This window comes from Elaeis guineensis, chromosome 14 (genome assembly GCF_000442705.2).
Source record: "Elaeis guineensis isolate ETL-2024a chromosome 14, EG11, whole genome shotgun sequence".
Taxonomy (NCBI): domain Eukaryota; kingdom Viridiplantae; phylum Streptophyta; class Magnoliopsida; order Arecales; family Arecaceae; genus Elaeis; species Elaeis guineensis.
The window spans coordinates 58,012,246-58,029,248 of record NC_026006.2 but is presented as its reverse complement, the minus strand read 5'-3'; the positions used below and the strand labels follow the sequence as shown (position 1 = coordinate 58,029,248).

At 38.6% G+C, this 17,003-nt stretch overlaps 1 protein-coding gene, 1 long non-coding RNA gene and 1 pseudogene across 2 annotated transcripts in view; 2 read left to right on the top strand and 1 right to left on the bottom strand.

Annotated features, from left to right (window-relative positions):
- Nucleotides 1–1,573: 1,573 nt before the first annotated feature.
- Nucleotides 1,574–7,022, top strand: TCTP (translationally-controlled tumor protein homolog). Its single transcript, NM_001404967.1, has 5 exons — nucleotides 1,574–1,668; nucleotides 4,842–4,915; nucleotides 5,316–5,444; nucleotides 5,550–5,707; nucleotides 6,712–7,022. The coding sequence occupies exons 1-5, from the start codon at nucleotides 1,641–1,643 to the stop codon at nucleotides 6,827–6,829; spliced, it is 507 nt and encodes a 168-aa protein (NP_001391896.1). The 5' UTR covers nucleotides 1,574–1,640; the 3' UTR covers nucleotides 6,830–7,022.
- Nucleotides 7,023–8,117: 1,095 nt separating this feature from the next.
- On the bottom strand, nucleotides 8,118–12,568 carry LOC140853738 (universal stress protein PHOS34-like; annotated as a pseudogene).
- The window catches only part of LOC140853739 (uncharacterized), a 16,868-nt gene continuing 11,380 nt past the window's right edge, over nucleotides 11,516–17,003 (top strand). Inside the window, exons 1-2 of the long non-coding RNA XR_012136847.1 lie at nucleotides 11,516–11,649; nucleotides 11,693–11,853. This is a non-coding gene — a long non-coding RNA (uncharacterized lncRNA). The remainder of the gene's footprint in view (nucleotides 11,650–11,692; nucleotides 11,854–17,003) is intronic.

The following is a 17,003-nucleotide window of genomic DNA, read 5'->3' as shown; positions in this document are numbered from 1 at the left end:
GGGAGCGAGCCAGCGTAGCCCAAATATCCAGTGCCATTGAACTCTTGAATGCCTCTCCAATGCATGTATCCTTCAAATCCATCACCTCCTCTTGGCACAGTATAATCCTTTGAAATCCTCTTGAAATAGAAAACCAGTCACTGGCCCTTTAATTCTGCTCCTCTGCTGCCTATTCTATATTGTTTTACGTCTCCTCTGTGTGTTCTAGAAGAAAGGATATTTGGTGTCCAAGTATCCGGGAATCCAACATTTGGCATTTGAGAGAGAGAATGCCGTAACACATTCTGCAAGATCGTCGATGGATCTAAGCAGGTTAATATTCAAAATTTGAATCCCATATCAGACATCAAATTGCTCGTGTTAGAAACTTCTGATGGTGCAACTTCTATATGATTATAATATTGTTATACCGTTCTGTGAAATCCTATATGATTATAGGGGTGCGGAAAATCGAAATTTGATTAGGTGCCATGTTAGTGGTATCTAAGTGTTCAAATGCCAAAAATTTGGCATCGGAGCTAAAGAAGCAAGAAAATTAAAATTCTTCATTTTGAGCCTTCTTATGCTAGCAATTTGATGTTTGAGGATTCAGACGCCAAAGCATTGGTGTTTGATTGTATGGGATGTGTAGAAAAATAGGTGATGTGCGAAGTGCATCGTTTTCGATCATGATTAGGGCTTTAGGATGCAATAATTCTAGATTTAGGAGCATCTCATTAGATGATACTCCAGGATGATGCACAGTGGGCCAAATATGGGATGGCTATGTATATGTGCCTATGTACTGGGGCTTTAAAAGAGGATTAGGATTTATGAGTGGGTGAACTAAGCAAGAATCAAGTCCCGATTGGATATTTCATGAGATATCAAGATGAGTATCATCTTATGTGTTAGGATAGGATCATCCAGTTTAATCGGCACATCTTGAGATATTTTCTTATCTCAAGTATCCAAATGAGAGGAGATGATGGTATATCTTGTTTCATTAGAAAATGAGGATGGTACCTTCTTACAAGATTTAAAGTCTTGGACCTAAAGTTGGATACCTAGATAAAGTGAGTTTGAGGAAATTAAAATGGAGAAAAAAATTTATGAGAGAAATTCCATAGATCCTATTCATATTGGCAGCTACACTTATTTCTTCCAAATTTTTTCTCTCTGTTAACCATAATTCATGCAGCCTCTCCATTATCTTGCATCGACACTAGAGTACCGTGCAACATTTTTATTGTAGTGTTATCATTATCCTAGCGTCCAAGAATTGGATTCAAAAGGCGTCTAAGCCCATGGTAGTCCATCCCCGAACTCGAACCAGACCATTTAGATTAGATCGGTTTTGGATTTGAGACCTAATCATAACAATCCGATAAGAATTTGGTCACCTGGACTTCCGGTGTGAACATCTTTGAGATCAGAATTCATCTCGCTGATCGGACGGACCGGAAAAGAGCTCGTGTGAAACTCGAACACCAACGATGGACTCAACTGTAGCCAGCGACACCCCGCTCGAAACCCCAAATTCTCTCGCCCATATAAGATCCTCACGGCCACCTTTTGAGATCCCTCTCTCTCCTGCCTCCTTCGCCCGCTCCTTCGTCTATTCGGTCACCGGGGGTTGGGGTTTGCTCTTTGGAGGAATCATGCTCGTCTACCAGGATCTTCTCACAGGTAGTTCTCCGATCCGCATGTTATCTTTTGTCTCTGTTGATCTTTATTCGTGTAAGCCTCGGATTTGAGGGAAAGATGCGACCTTGGAGGCTGAATAACATCAAATCGAAGAATTTTATTAGTTAAACTGTGTTCTTTTTTCATGATCTTCTGTAAATCTGTCATGTTTTGGGTAATTTTTGGTATTGGGTCATGTTTTTTCTTTTTTGATTACGGGATTTAATCTGCTTAGCCGACTCCTTTTCAATTGGGGATTTTGCGATCATGGCTGTTTCTTGTGATGTGGGCTATTTTAGATGGGATGTGCCTAATGATAGGGATGTTTTCCTGCTGGGTGGCTATTTATATTCATATTTTGAGCTGTTTTTTCTGCTGTTGTATATGGATTTGGATTTTGTTTGGCATAAAAATATATCTTCTCTTAAAATGAATCGAATGTTTTGCAAGGGTATGATTTTTCTGATAATTATGTGATGTTCGTGCAGCTAGGGGCTTATTTGTCTTATTTTTCTGATTAAGGTGGAGCTGAAATGTGGACAAGAGAAGGATGAAGTAGATATTAGAATAAAATACCAAAAATATTCATCTTTATGAGAGCATCAGGTCCTCCAGTTAAAAAAGTAGCTATTTACAAGATTGATAGAGTTGACAGAAGGCAGGGAGTGTAGGACGAGAGATCAAGGTGGAAAGTGATTACCTTGCGATGTACTTCAAATCCCTTATCAGGGGATTTTATTTTTAGATGGTTATTTCATCTTTCTGTAAACCACTATTAGCCCCTTACACTGGAGATTTAGTGCTTCAATTTGTTGCCATTAATAGCTCACCAGGCCATCTAGATGTGCTGTAATGATTTTAGAACAACGTGTCAAGGTATGAAATTATGCTTTATAAAATACTAAAATTGTTGGATGGATTTGGACTTGTTAGTCAACAAAAATAGGCTGTGCTATCCTGGAGTATCATCTATATAAAGGGGGTTGAACAGTAGTTTGACTTTATAAGGAGTATTGTTGCTAACTCGTTTGCCTCTGCCTTCTTCCACCATCTGTCTCTATCCTTGCCTCTTCTTTTCTCAAACACCTTTGGAGCTGCCAGTTTTTTCCCCTTCTAGTTAAACTGCTAATACCTTACATCACATAATAGGGCATATGAAGATCCATGTTTGTGTGGACAGTGTATGATGTTGTTGGTATTAAGTGACTAGGTCATTGTATTCAAAATTGTTTCCACCTGAACATTTTATTTGCTTTAACTAGCTACGTAGGATGCCTATTTGAAAGAAGATACCTTTTTTACGATGCTGAAGATTGGTCTATTGACTTGACACCATTTAATACTCGAACATGATAAAAATATATTGATTGAAAATAAACTTAGAGAACCATGAGATTATAGTGCAAAAAGATTATTTTGTATTTCCACATTTTAGAGGATCCACAACAACAGCGAAGAAGAATTTTGTAGATGCTTGCTTGGATTTATGCGAACCCAACTTGGAGAGGTGAATCTTACACAAGTTGAGGTAGATCCATTGGAAATAATTTTGCATATGTAACTGGTGATCTCTTTTTAGAATGAAATAAATTGGTCGGTATGTTTGGACTGTCATGTTCCAAAAAAATCCAATTTTTGCTCTGTACTTAACCATCTGGAATTGTCTCGCATATAAATCTTGATTACATACTGCAGGGACTTTTGTTCCTCTGTTTGTATGAAGCATGCTGGTGTAAGGATCCTAGAGGTGATTCACTAACTTAAGATGTTCTAATTTGAGATTGTTTGCTTTATTGATGCATAGTTTTGCGCACTCTGTCACGTCTGCCCCTTTGACTTTTCTATATGCTTTTAGGGATGAACAAGTCCCTGATATGAAATTATCATTAGTAATGCTCTTCAGCTACTCAAATGATGTGCTTTTAGCTGATTGCTGTAAATGGAATATTTTGATACATTGTAAATTACAAAGCTGCCTTTCTAAAAGGCTGAATTATTGTGCTACTGTTCAAAAAGGCTGATTTCTTGTTTAGTTAAAGTTCTAAATGTAGATGTCTCTAAATGCTCTCCATCTATGTCTTGTGTGTTCCTCAAAATTCCTGCTGGTTTCTTGGTGTAATCCTTGCTGAGTTTCAGCAAGACCCTCAAATGACTTCCATCTATGGGTACAAGCAAATTAAGAATGCCTCTTAATTGAGTCAGCCAAACAAATATCAACATACGTAACGTTCATCCATGGATGCCTTTGATAGAAAGGAAAGAACCTAAAGATAAAATGCATGCAAGCAAACATTGTTGAAGATCTCTGGACGGTTAGGTAACACTAAGGGGCAAGCACATGGGTTTAACATATATGGAGGCATTAATGGGCATGACATAAAAATTCATAAGCATTTGAATAGATTGGATGTCAGAATCTCATGGTTGTACTAAATTTTAATTTGTTAAGCTCTTCTTTCTCTAGGTTGGAATCCAGGGCAACTGAATAGTTAAATGATGGGTACTTTCTCCATAGTTATCTCGCATGCCGATTGATCTCGGACCTCTATAGGTCATTAACTATCAAATACTTTTCAGTTACCACTGCACCTCAATGTTCACTTTCACTTACATGAAGTATGAAAGGTATTGATTGAAATGGTAATATGTATGGCCCTTGAGTTCTTCCTTGTTCATCAGGGATCAACTGATTCTGATGCTTTGACATCCTATTTCTGCTATAATGAGAACGTCTCTTTTCTCATCCAACTGCTATAGTCATATCTAGATAACTCCTATTATTTATTGTTTGTTGAGAAACTTAATGTTGGTATGGAGTCCCTGTAGCTAAAGGAATAATTTAGTATTTGTTGTTGAGCATTTTCTACCTAATGCCTGTCCTAAGGATGCTGCTCAGGTCTATTTGTAGCTTAGGACATGTAAAATTACTTTTATATGTAAATAATGGTATATTTGTTTGTCGTAAGAATACTGCTCAGGTCTATTTCGTGGCTTAGGCCGTGTAAAATTACTTCTATATGTAAAGTTTTATTGATTCTTGTTACCATGCCCTCTTCTCCATTTTTTTTTTTTAAATTTGAAAGGATTCATATTTTTGTTTTCAAGATTATGTTTTCCCAGTTTTGATCTCCATGTCACCTGTTAATAGAAATAATTATGTGTTTAATGCAATTCAGGCGATGAGCTTTTGTCGGACTCATTTCCGTACAAGGAAATACACAATGGTATGCTGTGGGAAGTTGAAGGAAAGGTCAGCATTGTTGGCCATATATTTGCCAGTATAAGTTTTTTTTAATCATCCATATTGTGAAATTTAATTGTTTTTCACATGTTCTTTTTTTTTTCCTTGTGCGTGTATTTGTCTGCATGAGTACTCTGCAATTATGCATTATATGTTGTGCATGTATGTGATTCGTGGATTTTTGATGTGAGGGAAGTTTTTCAAAACCTTATATGTGGGTGGGTGCTATCATAGGATAAAAATTTTACTTTACATCTAAATTGTTGCTGATCTTCCCACTCTGTGGAAGAAGTTTTAATATATTTTTTTGAGCAAGAGGAAATTTTAATATTAAATATGAAAAAGTTGAAAATTGTCATTGCATTTGATAACCTAGAAACAAAAGTTGAAAACTGGCATTATTTGACAGTGGGTCATTCAAGGAGCAGTAAATGTCGACATTGGTGCAAACCCTTCCGCCGAAGGTGGTGAAGAAGATGAAGGAGTTGATGACCAGGCTGTTAAGGTGGTCGATATTGTGGATACTTTTAGGCTTCAGGTCAGCATTCCTCGTTTTGGTTAAAATTATTTGTTTAATTTTAGTCTGAGATATGTAGATCAAATATATTATATTTGCTTATTTATTGTTCATTTACTTTTACAGGAGCAACCGGCATTCGATAAGAAACAATTTGTGACCTTCATGAAGAGATATATCAAAAATTTGACTCCTAAATTGGATGCCGAGAAGCAGGAGCTATTTAAGAAACACATTGAGGGAGCTACCAAGTTTTTACTTTCAAAGCTTAGTGACCTGCAATTGTAAGTATTTTGATGGACAAGTGTTTGACAATTTTTTTAAGAATTTACTCATATATCATATAGGGAAAAAGCTTCACTTCTTCACTCCCCTTTCCCTGCTCAGAATACCGGCGCAGGGTGATTGGACTGGTACATGGGGCCTGCTGTGACCTGCATGACCCGTGTACGGCACCAATCCCCAGCTGCAATAAGAGACTGGTCCACTGAGCAGAGAAGGTAGTGAGCTGGGAAGCAGCAATATTATATATTTATATATAGGGATCTATTAATTATTTTATTTAGTAATTACTTGCTATCTCATTACTACAGAACTTGGTACAACAAAGCTATATTTTGTTTTCTTTTGAGGTTTTGTTCTATGAAATAACCATCCAGCCTTTTCCCTGCTATTTGGGGGCTGGCGTTCTATGAAATAACTGCTATTTAGTGTTGTTCTGCAGTGATAGCATATGCTGTTTTCCTTGCAAATTGAATCAGTGTTTTTTACTGCAATGTATACATCATGGATTAAAATGATATTGCCCAATGTATTGTAGCTAGATAGGTACCCAGAAAGGTTTATTTTAAATAAAGTGGGATGAGACCATCCTGGTTTTTCCGATGCGTTCCGAACCTTGGGATGCTGGATAGCTCATCCTATCTCAGTCCATTTCCTGACTCATCCTGCTGTGACACTCACGACAGTGCCCTTTACTGGGATGGTGAGACACACCGCCATTCCTCTGGTTGGCGCCTGGTAAATCTTGGTTGAAGAGCGCAAGATCTATGTAGATTTATACTGATGCATTTTCTCTAGGCTCCACTACCTCGCACTGGTTAGATGGCTCTTGGTTTGGTGGCCTCCCCTTTGCATTCTGTCATCTGCAAACTCCACGGAACTTTGATTGACTAAATTACACTCATGTGAAAATTCAGTGCAACTTACCATTTAATGATGTTGTTATGAACAACTTACTTTATTGTGTTTGTCTGGCTGTCTGCTCACATGGATTGTTTCTTGGCAGTTTTGTAGGGGAGAGTATGCACGATGATGGGTGCCTAGTCTTTGCATACTACAAAGATGGTGCAACTGATCCAACATTCTTATATTTTGCCTATGGGCTGAAGGAGGTCAAATGCTGAAATTTACCCGACTCCTGATGAGATGTGCTGTAACTTCAGCTTATTTATCATTTACCCCGTTTTGTGTTGAGTGAGACGTGGAAGCAATGCCTTAACTTTTAATATGATTGAGAATTTGGACTTTTCTTTGGGATATTTAGTTGGATCATTTGGTGATATTGATTTGATTAAAAAATAATTACTATTTAGTTTATTTACTGCTTTCCTGTCAGAATTTTTTATGTTGAATTGCCGAGATTCAACAGACTCCAAGTGGACTCTGGTCTTGTATCTCGTGTCTGAGACATGAGATCTATTGGGATATGCAGTTAAAATTGGATGGTTGAAAGCATGTGATTGTGTACAGGCAATGATGCATCAACGTGTACTAAACGGACGGTAAATGAGGAAAGTTACTAGTGACCTAAGCAGCTACTGATGCTTTGATAGGTTTTGTCATTGTTTGTATGGTTCTATAGTACCCTGCCCTCTTAGGGCATTAGGGCTTAAACGTGCTAATATTTTTGGCACGCTCAAGCTATCACATGTTCTTTGATCTCAGTCTCAGTCTTGTTCAACCTTTTATTTAAAAAACAAATTATGTTTTAATACTCCTCTGCTAAGTGACCTTTAGCATTTAGCTGAAGTGAGGCATGATCATGCGTGACCATTGGATCCATAAATAGTATATTGGTTTGAACTGGAACATATAAGGTTTTCCTGATATTTTTCCCATGCTCAAATTATTAGAGCCTGCAATGGGTTTTGGCTGCTTGGTTTGCGCTCGATGGTCCAATTCTTTGGATCCATTAAAAAAATGGAATCAATATACCTGTGCTGTGACCAGTTTTGGAGTCCGCTGCAGGGTTCTTGGGTCCAATCCATCCACTCCCTGTCAGTCTAACAAGCGGATTCCTGGATGACTGGTAACAAAAGAAGGTAAAGCGATTAGTTTCTCTTTCATCCTGGTGTTCTTTTCCTGACGATGCCACAATCGTGTTTTTATTTGCACAGATCTGACTTGAGATGAGTGGTGATTCACTAGCCGAAGTATGAAAGGAAAGAACACAAATGTCGTTGGCCATCCTTTCTTTGTATGAGTTCTTTCAATAAACAAACCCAAGGGGTTTGATTTATAAGGTCGAATTGCTTTACTTGGTACAAATAGATCAGTCTATACAAAAAGATTTAGAGTATCAGGTGGATTGCTTTGTTTATGGCCGCAACACGATCGGTTCCTCCAGCTAGAGAGAACCTCTTTCCAAATATTGGGAGCAACGAGAACGTCTTTCCAACATAGCACCAAAGCTCACCAGCAAGTATGATGTTTTATTGAAGGGAAAGATTGAGAACAAAGGATAAAGCAAGATATTGCTATATTCGATTCACAAACACTGCTAGATCCATAAAGAACAATACAGAAGCAACTATAAGATATAATGGACATGTAGTGTGTACGTAACTAAGTATCTTGCTATTATGCAAGAATTTTATTGGATATACACTGATGGAAACTGTCTCCAGCTTGTCAACTAAATCACTCAACCCTTTGACCTGGGTTTCTTCACTATCATCACAGTGCACTGAGCATGATGAGCGCAGTAGTCACTCACACTACCCAAAACTGCCCTGCAAAAGTTCAGGGGCAATCCGGTGTTAGCTGCACCATAAAACACACCAAAAAGAATATGAATGCATAGATCATTTTCTGCTGTCTCCTTTAAGTTGATCTACCCAAAACTGTAGTTAATAGAATCTTATATTGAGAATATTTCGTTGAGATATGATGTAACAATATAGGTGTTGGTGGTTGGAGTGATGCTAGAATCTTTTCAGATAAATCTGAGCAACTAGAAGTGTTGATCGCCACATCTTTACCTCTTCTAAAAGATTGGGCATCACACATTTATCACAAAATCAATTGGTTCCTATTTATCAAAGCTGGAGCTCAAGTAATTCTCTTGTGGCACTTTTGGTGCCTTTCTTTTGCTCTATGTTTATCTCCTCACTTTCTGGGAGGTTGTGATCTTCATTCTCTTGATGAATTCTGGCTTCAGCTCGCTTCCTCTCAGAAAAGAATATTTTGTTGAGATTGGTCCATGATCATTCACTTGTGTCAGAGAAAATTGTTATAATCACATTATATTTAAAACAGGCAATTATGATCAGCTTTTGTCATTTGTGGTTTAAAGCACTTCATAGCGATTAACATTTTTTTTGTAATTTTGAATCAAAATTCATATTTTACACTTATTAAATTTTATTAAAGTTTGACACAATCATTAAAGATAACAATAATATAGTTTACCAATTCTAGTTATAAAGGTTCTCAACATGAAGTCAAACAATACAAACCAGACTCCTTTCAGGACTGAAAAACAAAAGGGGAAACCCTCTGCCCTTTTGCCCTGTCAATCTGGACAAGTTTCTGAAATTCCAGCAATCTTGATCCAACCGGCAATATACTTCCAACTGCCAGAAAAGCCATCATTTCTTTACTCTTCCGTACCACCAAAATCAACCATCAAACAGTAACTGATATTGGTGTCTTTTACCTGATATCTGTGCCTAAATTGGCTTTTTCCAGAGCTAGTGAAGGTTCGAGTTGACTTCAGCCTCGTCGAATGACCTCCCTGTGCTTCAACCTCATTGAATCAAATGATGCCCAACAACACACCCACCAAAAAAATTCCCATCTATACCAGCTCCACTTAGCAATTCAGCATTGTTTAGGATTTCAAAAATTAGACCCTCTTTATATCACATGACCGGTCTTTTTCACCTGATACCTATCCTCAGTTGTTAAAGTTTGTCACATGACCTAATGAGTTGTGTTGCAGACAAGGGCTCGGCCCGTCATGTAAGGTATTGTCTGTTTGGCTCATGGACTTCACGGTTTTGCCCTTTAAAAGGCACCTCACATGGGAAGGATTTTTCCTCCTTATAAGCGCGAGTCCTCCTTGACTCACAACCGATGTGGGAGTATTGGTGCCCTTCACATTATTAGAACCACAACAGAGCCCTCCAGTCAAGGGAGACTCCGATGTGTATAGTCCAAGGAGTCCCACAGTCCGCCAAAAGGACCTCGACCCCAGAAAATCGAGGCGGACCTCGACTCCTACCTGGCGCGTCATTGTTGCGGAAAAGGGCTTGGCCCATCACGTGAGGTATTATCCGCTCTAGTCTATGGGACTCACGGTTTTGCCTTTTAAAAGGCACCTCACGTGGGAATAATTTTTCCTTCTTTATAAGCGCGAGTCCCCCTAGACTCACAACCGATATGGGACTATTGGTGCCCTCCATATTATTAGAACCACAACAAGTTGCACAAACAAGTTTGACACCTATTCAGCACATAAAAGTCATAACAAAGCAAAGAAATTATAAACAAAGTTGAAAGATGATATCTAGACCATTAATTGGGAGAAATGATCAAACAGAATCCAGTCTCCTTTCCAGTTGCCACACTTCTCCCATCTACCTTTTTTAGGACTATGAAGTCCACCCTTATTTGAAACGCTTCTGCACAGCAACTAGAAATCATGAATAGTCTGCTTCCTAAACCTATCTTAGCATCTGACTTGATACACTTGGACATCAGCCAAACATTCATGGAAATGAATCTACCAAATTGATTTAAGAACTTTTAGATTTAGAAGACCCCTATTAATCAAGTTAAACTGTCTTAGTGCTATAGTGTTGTTACATCCTGAGAAATTAAAACTACCCTGGAAGTTAAGTTACTAAGTTTTCTAAATAGCCGACTAATCATAGTGTCACACTTAAAGAACACTTTAAAGAAATGCTGTTGTTATAAAATCTTGATCTCAGAATGTATCCCACACAGAATGCAGTTATTATTGTCATGATATGGTCAGAACTTAAAAGAGTGCAGAAAAGCTAAATAGTTCTGCATTTCCCAAGTAGCTTATCTATCATAATAATCATATAACACTTCAGGAATTTCAACAAGGAGACTTTCAGGATCCTCACATCATGAACTTCGAATTGACAATGAATGGCGCTTTAAAAATATGACATTTCTGAGACTTTCTGCAATATCTACATAAAAGAAATTCAAATGAAGAGTCCTACCTTTTTTACTGCTCCGTAACCATGGCTGCCCACAACCAACATTATCAGCATGGTGCTTTTCTACTGCCTCACAGAGAACCATACCTCGCATCTCCTTCAACCACCTCAACCAGTGGGCTCACCTGCAGTCAGGACATACCAACAAAGGAAACTCCTAGTTTTCCCAATATACAAAACCAAGAACACGTCAATTTGAGGGGAATAAATGATTTTATGTTCTTTAAGACAAGGGTTTCAGCCCCTTTAATTTCATTGTTAACATTCAGATAAAGCGCTAGGAACAAGAAAGCAAATATTGGACTTTATTTTTTGAATATTTCATACATTTTATTGCTTAGTCAGTGTCATAGTTGATAGGTCTTTTTTTTTTTTGGGCTCCCTATGGGATCAGGCCTGCCTACTCCAATAATTCTTTGGGTTCTTATAACTATGGCCTAATCTAGTTTGACTTAGCTGATTATTTAGCTCAACTCATGAATCCCATAGGATTTTGGGTCCACACATTCGAACCGGACTCTTTGGATTTTTATAACTATGGGCTTAATCTAGCTTGACTTAACTGGTTGTCTTAGCTCAACCCATGAATCCTATAGAATTTTAGGGCCCAGACATCTGAACAGGAGGACTAGTCCTGTTCGGATGTCTGGGCTCAAAATCCTATTGAATTCATGGGCCCAACCATCAAAAGTACTGGATGATAAGTTGGACTAGGTTTATGTTTATAACTATCCTAAACTAAATTTTCAGTGGGCTGTTCCGTGTTACAACTATCCTGAACTAAATTTTCAGTGGGGCTTGCTTTCTCCCTATGAGATTCAGGCCAGCCCTCAAAATGTTATCTATCATAGTCAAAACATAGACCTAGCCCAGCATATAATTTAATATTTTTAGTGGTTGTACTGGCCCAGCTCAAGAATCTTATGAGATTCTGGGGCCAACCATCCAAACAGGCCATTGACAAAATCCATCCTTGAGACAAGTAACAAAGAACATTGAAAATAAAGAACAACTACCTCAAGAAACCCTTCCCCAGTTTCTAATTCAATCTAATTTGTCTTCAAGCCTCAAATACTCTTAGAAAATCAAAACCCCAGAAGGAGGAGAAAAAAAAATAATCAAATTGCAAAAAAATTGCTACAAGTATAACAAGTACTCAAAACACCAAGCTCTCTTACCAAAAAAAAAAAAAAAAAAAACAAGCTCAGAAGATTACCGATTTGGCCTCGCAGACCTCCCTAGCCTTCTCGACGACACTCGCCGCGCTCTTCCTCAGGTCGGCTTCCACAAACGGCAGCACATCCACAGCCCCTAAACACCAAAGAAACGATTTTTATCGAAGATTAATACCAATCCCCAACGCCAGAGCATCAAAACCCGAAACCCTAGCTAAAATAAGGTTTGGGGAGGAGTACCCGGCGCCCCGAGGGTGAGGACGGAGGAAGGGATGGGCTTGGCGTGGACGATAACAAGTTTAAAAGGCGGGCTCGGGCCGCGAAGCTTGGGGGAGAAGTGCTCAAGGGTCCACTCCAGGGCGTAGTAGCTGTGCTCGCTCTCGTCGATCGCCACCACCATCACCGTCTTTTCGTCCGCCGCCCCTCCTTCCCCGCAGCAGCCGTCGCCGCCTCCGTCGCCGCTGCCATCTCTTCGACAAAACAAGGGAGGAAAGCCCGGGAATAATCCGACACGCCCGGGGTCGGTTAGCTCGCTTAAAAGTAACGGCGCCGCTTAGAGGACATGTCCGTATATAGTTTTTGTATGAGATTGCTCGATCTGCCGTCCGTGTTTAACGTTAATATTTATTTGATGGTCGATCGAGTAATCGCTTAGAGATTTTTATGACGGTCGTTGGATGTTGGAATTGTAGGCTTCGGATGGAAGGCGGTGGTGTGGATATTGGATAACGACCGGCGCAGGGACGATGATTGCTACAACGTGGCATGGAGGCTGACATCAACAGCTCATCAGCTGTACAGGATGTTCATCAAACAGCGCATTTGCAAACAAAAATTCAACACGTGTGGACACAAGTGGGCCTATTTAAGGTATTTGGAAAGGAACACATTTTAAAGGCTGGACGATGTGGAACAGCAGGCTGCATGTTCCCGCCAGTCACAATTATGCATAGCCTTGTTAGCATAAATGTTAATTATGATTTGATTATTAAAAATCATTAAGATTGTATTAATACGTTGTTTGAAGATTTTTCGTATAATAATCATATGAATAATTTTTATAAGGGTAATGAAATTTAATGATGGATCCGTATATCATTTATTAGCTAAAACAAGGCCACAATTTGGTGTTTTTATGTTGTGACAACAAAATTATATAGAGGACATCATATGAACCATAGGAAATAAAATTTGATTATGGATCTCCGTGTGATTTCTGAAGCGAGTTTCTTTATAGTCTAATTATTTTAAAAACATAAACCTTATATTTTAATATAGAATTGCATCTCCGCTCTGTGGTTACAAAATAAAACATGAAAACTAAAATTGATGACAGCATTCTGTAGTTCATTAATTTAATAAGGCTTAGATTTTATTTTTCATACAGCGACCATGTTTTATTATGGAGTCAATATATAAAATCTGAAATTTAATGGAACACCCTTTTGTTATTCATTTGTTTTACTAAATTTCATTTTCACAAGTGTGACAAAAAACCCTTTGCTAGGTCATTATATGGAATTTAAGAAATAAAAATTTAAAACAAGTACGTTTGTAATTCATTGATTATAATACAGCTAAAACTTTATGAATCCTATATAAGAGTCTTGGAACCATTATGGAGTATGAAACATAGGAAATGAAAATCTAATGATAGAGATCTCTATGATTTATATTATAACCTCATTTTTGTATTTTCATATAGCTACCACAAAACAATTATGTGGTCTGTTTAAATAAAGGAAAGAAAATTTGGGACGAGTCTAGGCTTGCTTCATTACTATAACAAAATTCAAATCTCATGTTTCTATAAGATGATCATAGGATCATTTTGCGATCCTTGTATAAACATGGAAATGGATATGAGGTTTCCTTGTAATACATTGATTATAAAGATACAGGGAATAAAATTTGATGATAGGCTTTTGTAGTTTATCGGTTATAATGAAACTTGAGTTTTACATTACCGTACAATGATCATTGAATCATTTTATGGTCAATATATGAAATAATTTTTTTTTTATATTTCATTGATTATAATAGCAACTGTTGTTGTAGAAATTTATCTTGGGTCAGCTCGGATGGAGCTGAACGGCGTCACAAGTCGGTGATGGTAAAGGTATTGGCAGGACTGCAAGATAAATCTCCAATCGGAGTTAGCTCCGATAAGTCATATCTCTAGAATAGATGGGAAGAGTGAGCACTTAGGAAGAGAAGTATTTTTCATACCTTGAGGGTCTCCTGTGGATCTTATTTATAGATAAAGGTTGAAAACCGTGAGAAGAAAGAAGAATCAGGTGGTTGCCTTGACTTATTGGACGAGATATATCTTATTTTTTCTTATCTGGTGAGATATGTTTGTTATTTTTTTCTTATTCGCTCGTCATCAACTATTCCTGGTGGTCATGGGATTTGAAGATCTGCATGGGAGCTGAAAGTCAATCTTTTCTGTTATATCGAATAAAGTTGGCTCAAGTGCCATGGATCAGCTAGCATCAAAGTTGGATCGGACCCAACTTTCTTGTGCGACGGCTTCATCAGGAAAGAATTTTCTGCCCATAACATAAGCCCCCTACTCTCAAATTCGAACTAGTATTAGGTCAAACGAAGGTAGTACATTAGCTTTTAGTAGCCAACGCCAATCCTTATTCAGATATTTGACGCATGAAGATTGTAGCATCATTTTAAGCAAGCCACATTTGGACAACTTATCTTAAGTTGGATAGTGTAGGTCGAGATGTTCAGGCACTTTTAAGCAGTCTCTTGGAGGTAGCATATTCTTTGGCACGTCTTCGAGGTGGCTTTGGGTATGTATAATAATTTCTTAGCTTAGATCAGCATTTTTTATGTTTTGATCCTTCAAGATTCTTTTTGCCACTGTTGCCTGTAGCTCGGCTTGTCAAAGGACGAGGGGCTTCCTTCACTCATGGTTATCTTAGGTCTTTTTTATGGATATATTCATTTAGAGATGAAGCACCTTCGAAGAACTCCATGGCTATATTCGTTGAGGTGATAAAGTATCCTTCTCATTATTATATTCATCTTGAGATGAAGTATCTTTGAAAAAATTATCATGGCTATATTTATCAAGGTGACGAAATATCCTTCTCATGGCTGTATTCATCTTGAAACGAAATGCCTTCAAGATGTTATTGTGGCTATTTTCTTCGAGATGATGAAGCATCCTTCTTATGACTATATTCATCTTGAGATGAAGCACCTTCGAGGTCTTGTTGTGTTGGATTTACTAAGGTCACCCAACCATTCGAATGCTAAGATTATTTTGGAGTACTTCGAGAACTTTGTTCCTTCATCGAGGTGAGCTTCATCAGGGTGGCGAATTGCCTTTTTTGCAACGGGCTTCGTCTGGCGATGAAGTGCCTTTCTCATGGTGGACTTCGTCTGGGTGATGAGTCTGGGCAATGAAGTGCCTTTCTCACGACGAAGCCAGCAGGCTTTGTTTGAGCGACGAAGCCTTTCTTGCGGTGAGCTTCGTCTGGGTGATAAGTGCCTTTTTCATGATGGGCTTTGTCTGAGCGACGAAGTGCTTTTCTCATGATGGGCTTCATCTGAGCGACGAAGTGCTTTTTTTATGACGGGCTTTGTTTAGGCAATGAAGTGCCTTCCTCATGGCGGGCTTCGTTAGGCGACGAAGTGCCCTTTTCATGATGGGCTTTGCCTGAGTGATGAAGTGTCTTTCCTATGGCGAGCTTCGTCTAGATGACGAAGTGCCTTCTTCGTGGCAGGCTTCGTCTGGGTGACAAAGTATCTTTCTCATGGTGGGCTTCGTCTAGGCGATGAAGTGCCTTTCTTGCGGCGGGCATCTGGGTGATGAAGTGCCTTTCTCGCGATGGACTTCATCTAGATGACCAAGTACTTTTTTTGTGGTTGGCTTCATTTGGGTAACGAAATGCCTTTAGAAGACGAAGTGCCTTTCTCATAGTAGACATCGTCTAGGCAACGAAGTGTCTGGCGTTCTTCTTTCTCTCTGAATGGCTTGATATGGAGCCCTATTTATCTGCAAAACTTGGAGAGGTAAGGAAAATAAAGGTTTTATTAAGAGAGTTTTCTTATATTTATTGGTAGTACATCTATAGGTTGCTTGAATTCCAAGATCATTATAGCAGATCCCATCCAACTGGCTCAGATGGTAGGTCTCTGGTCTGACAATTCGTCTCCTCTTAGTTAGTTTGTCTCTAGTTGGCCTTTATTAGTTGGCATCCTTAAGTCATTCTTTTCACTTCGATTTTAGAGCTCGACTTTGGGAGGTCACCCTTGGGTCGACAGAGCTCGACTTCAAGAGGTCACTTATGGAGGTAGTCTCGGAGAGGTCAGCTTTCAGGAGCTTGCTTTTGAGGGGTTGGCCTTGGGAGGTCGACTTTCATGAGCTTGACCTTTGGGAGGTCGGCTTATGGAGGTAGTCTCGAGGAGCTCAATCTTCGAGAGATCATCTTTTGAGAGGTCAGCCTTTTAGAGGTCAGCTTTGGGAGATTGACCTTCAGGAGATTGGCTTCAAAATTTTTCTTGTTTGGATTTTTAATTTGTGCGATGTTCTTCTTTGTATGGATTCTGCTAAGAATTCAAAAATATGGACGAGAAAGTATGTATCTATCATGATTAAGAGATTTTTGTAATTTTATTTCTTATTTGGATGCTGCGATTTCATTTCTTATTTGGATCTTCTCCTTTTTTTTATCTAGATGTTATGATCTCTTTCTTTGCTTGGATGCTATGATCTCTTTTCTCATTTAGATGCTACGATCTCCTTCCTGTTTGGATATTGTGATCTCCTTCCTCATTTGGATCCTCCTATTTTTATTTGGATATTGTGATCTCTTTTTTTGGTTGGATACTATGATCTTTTTCTCGTTTAGATGCTACGATCTCCTTCTTTATTTGGATGTTGTGATCTCCTTCCTCATTTGGAT

Excerpts from the sequence above, each read along its gene's own strand:
- TCTP (NM_001404967.1), top strand. The coding sequence starts at position 1,641 with ATGCTCGTCTACCAGGATCTTCTCACAG. Across the intron at positions 5,445-5,549 it reads TGGATACTTTTAGGCTTCAG|GAGCAACCGGCATTCGATAA; the intron begins GTCAGCATTCCT and ends TTACTTTTACAG. Across the intron at positions 5,708-6,711 it reads AAGCTTAGTGACCTGCAATT|TTTTGTAGGGGAGAGTATGC; the intron begins GTAAGTATTTTG and ends GTTTCTTGGCAG.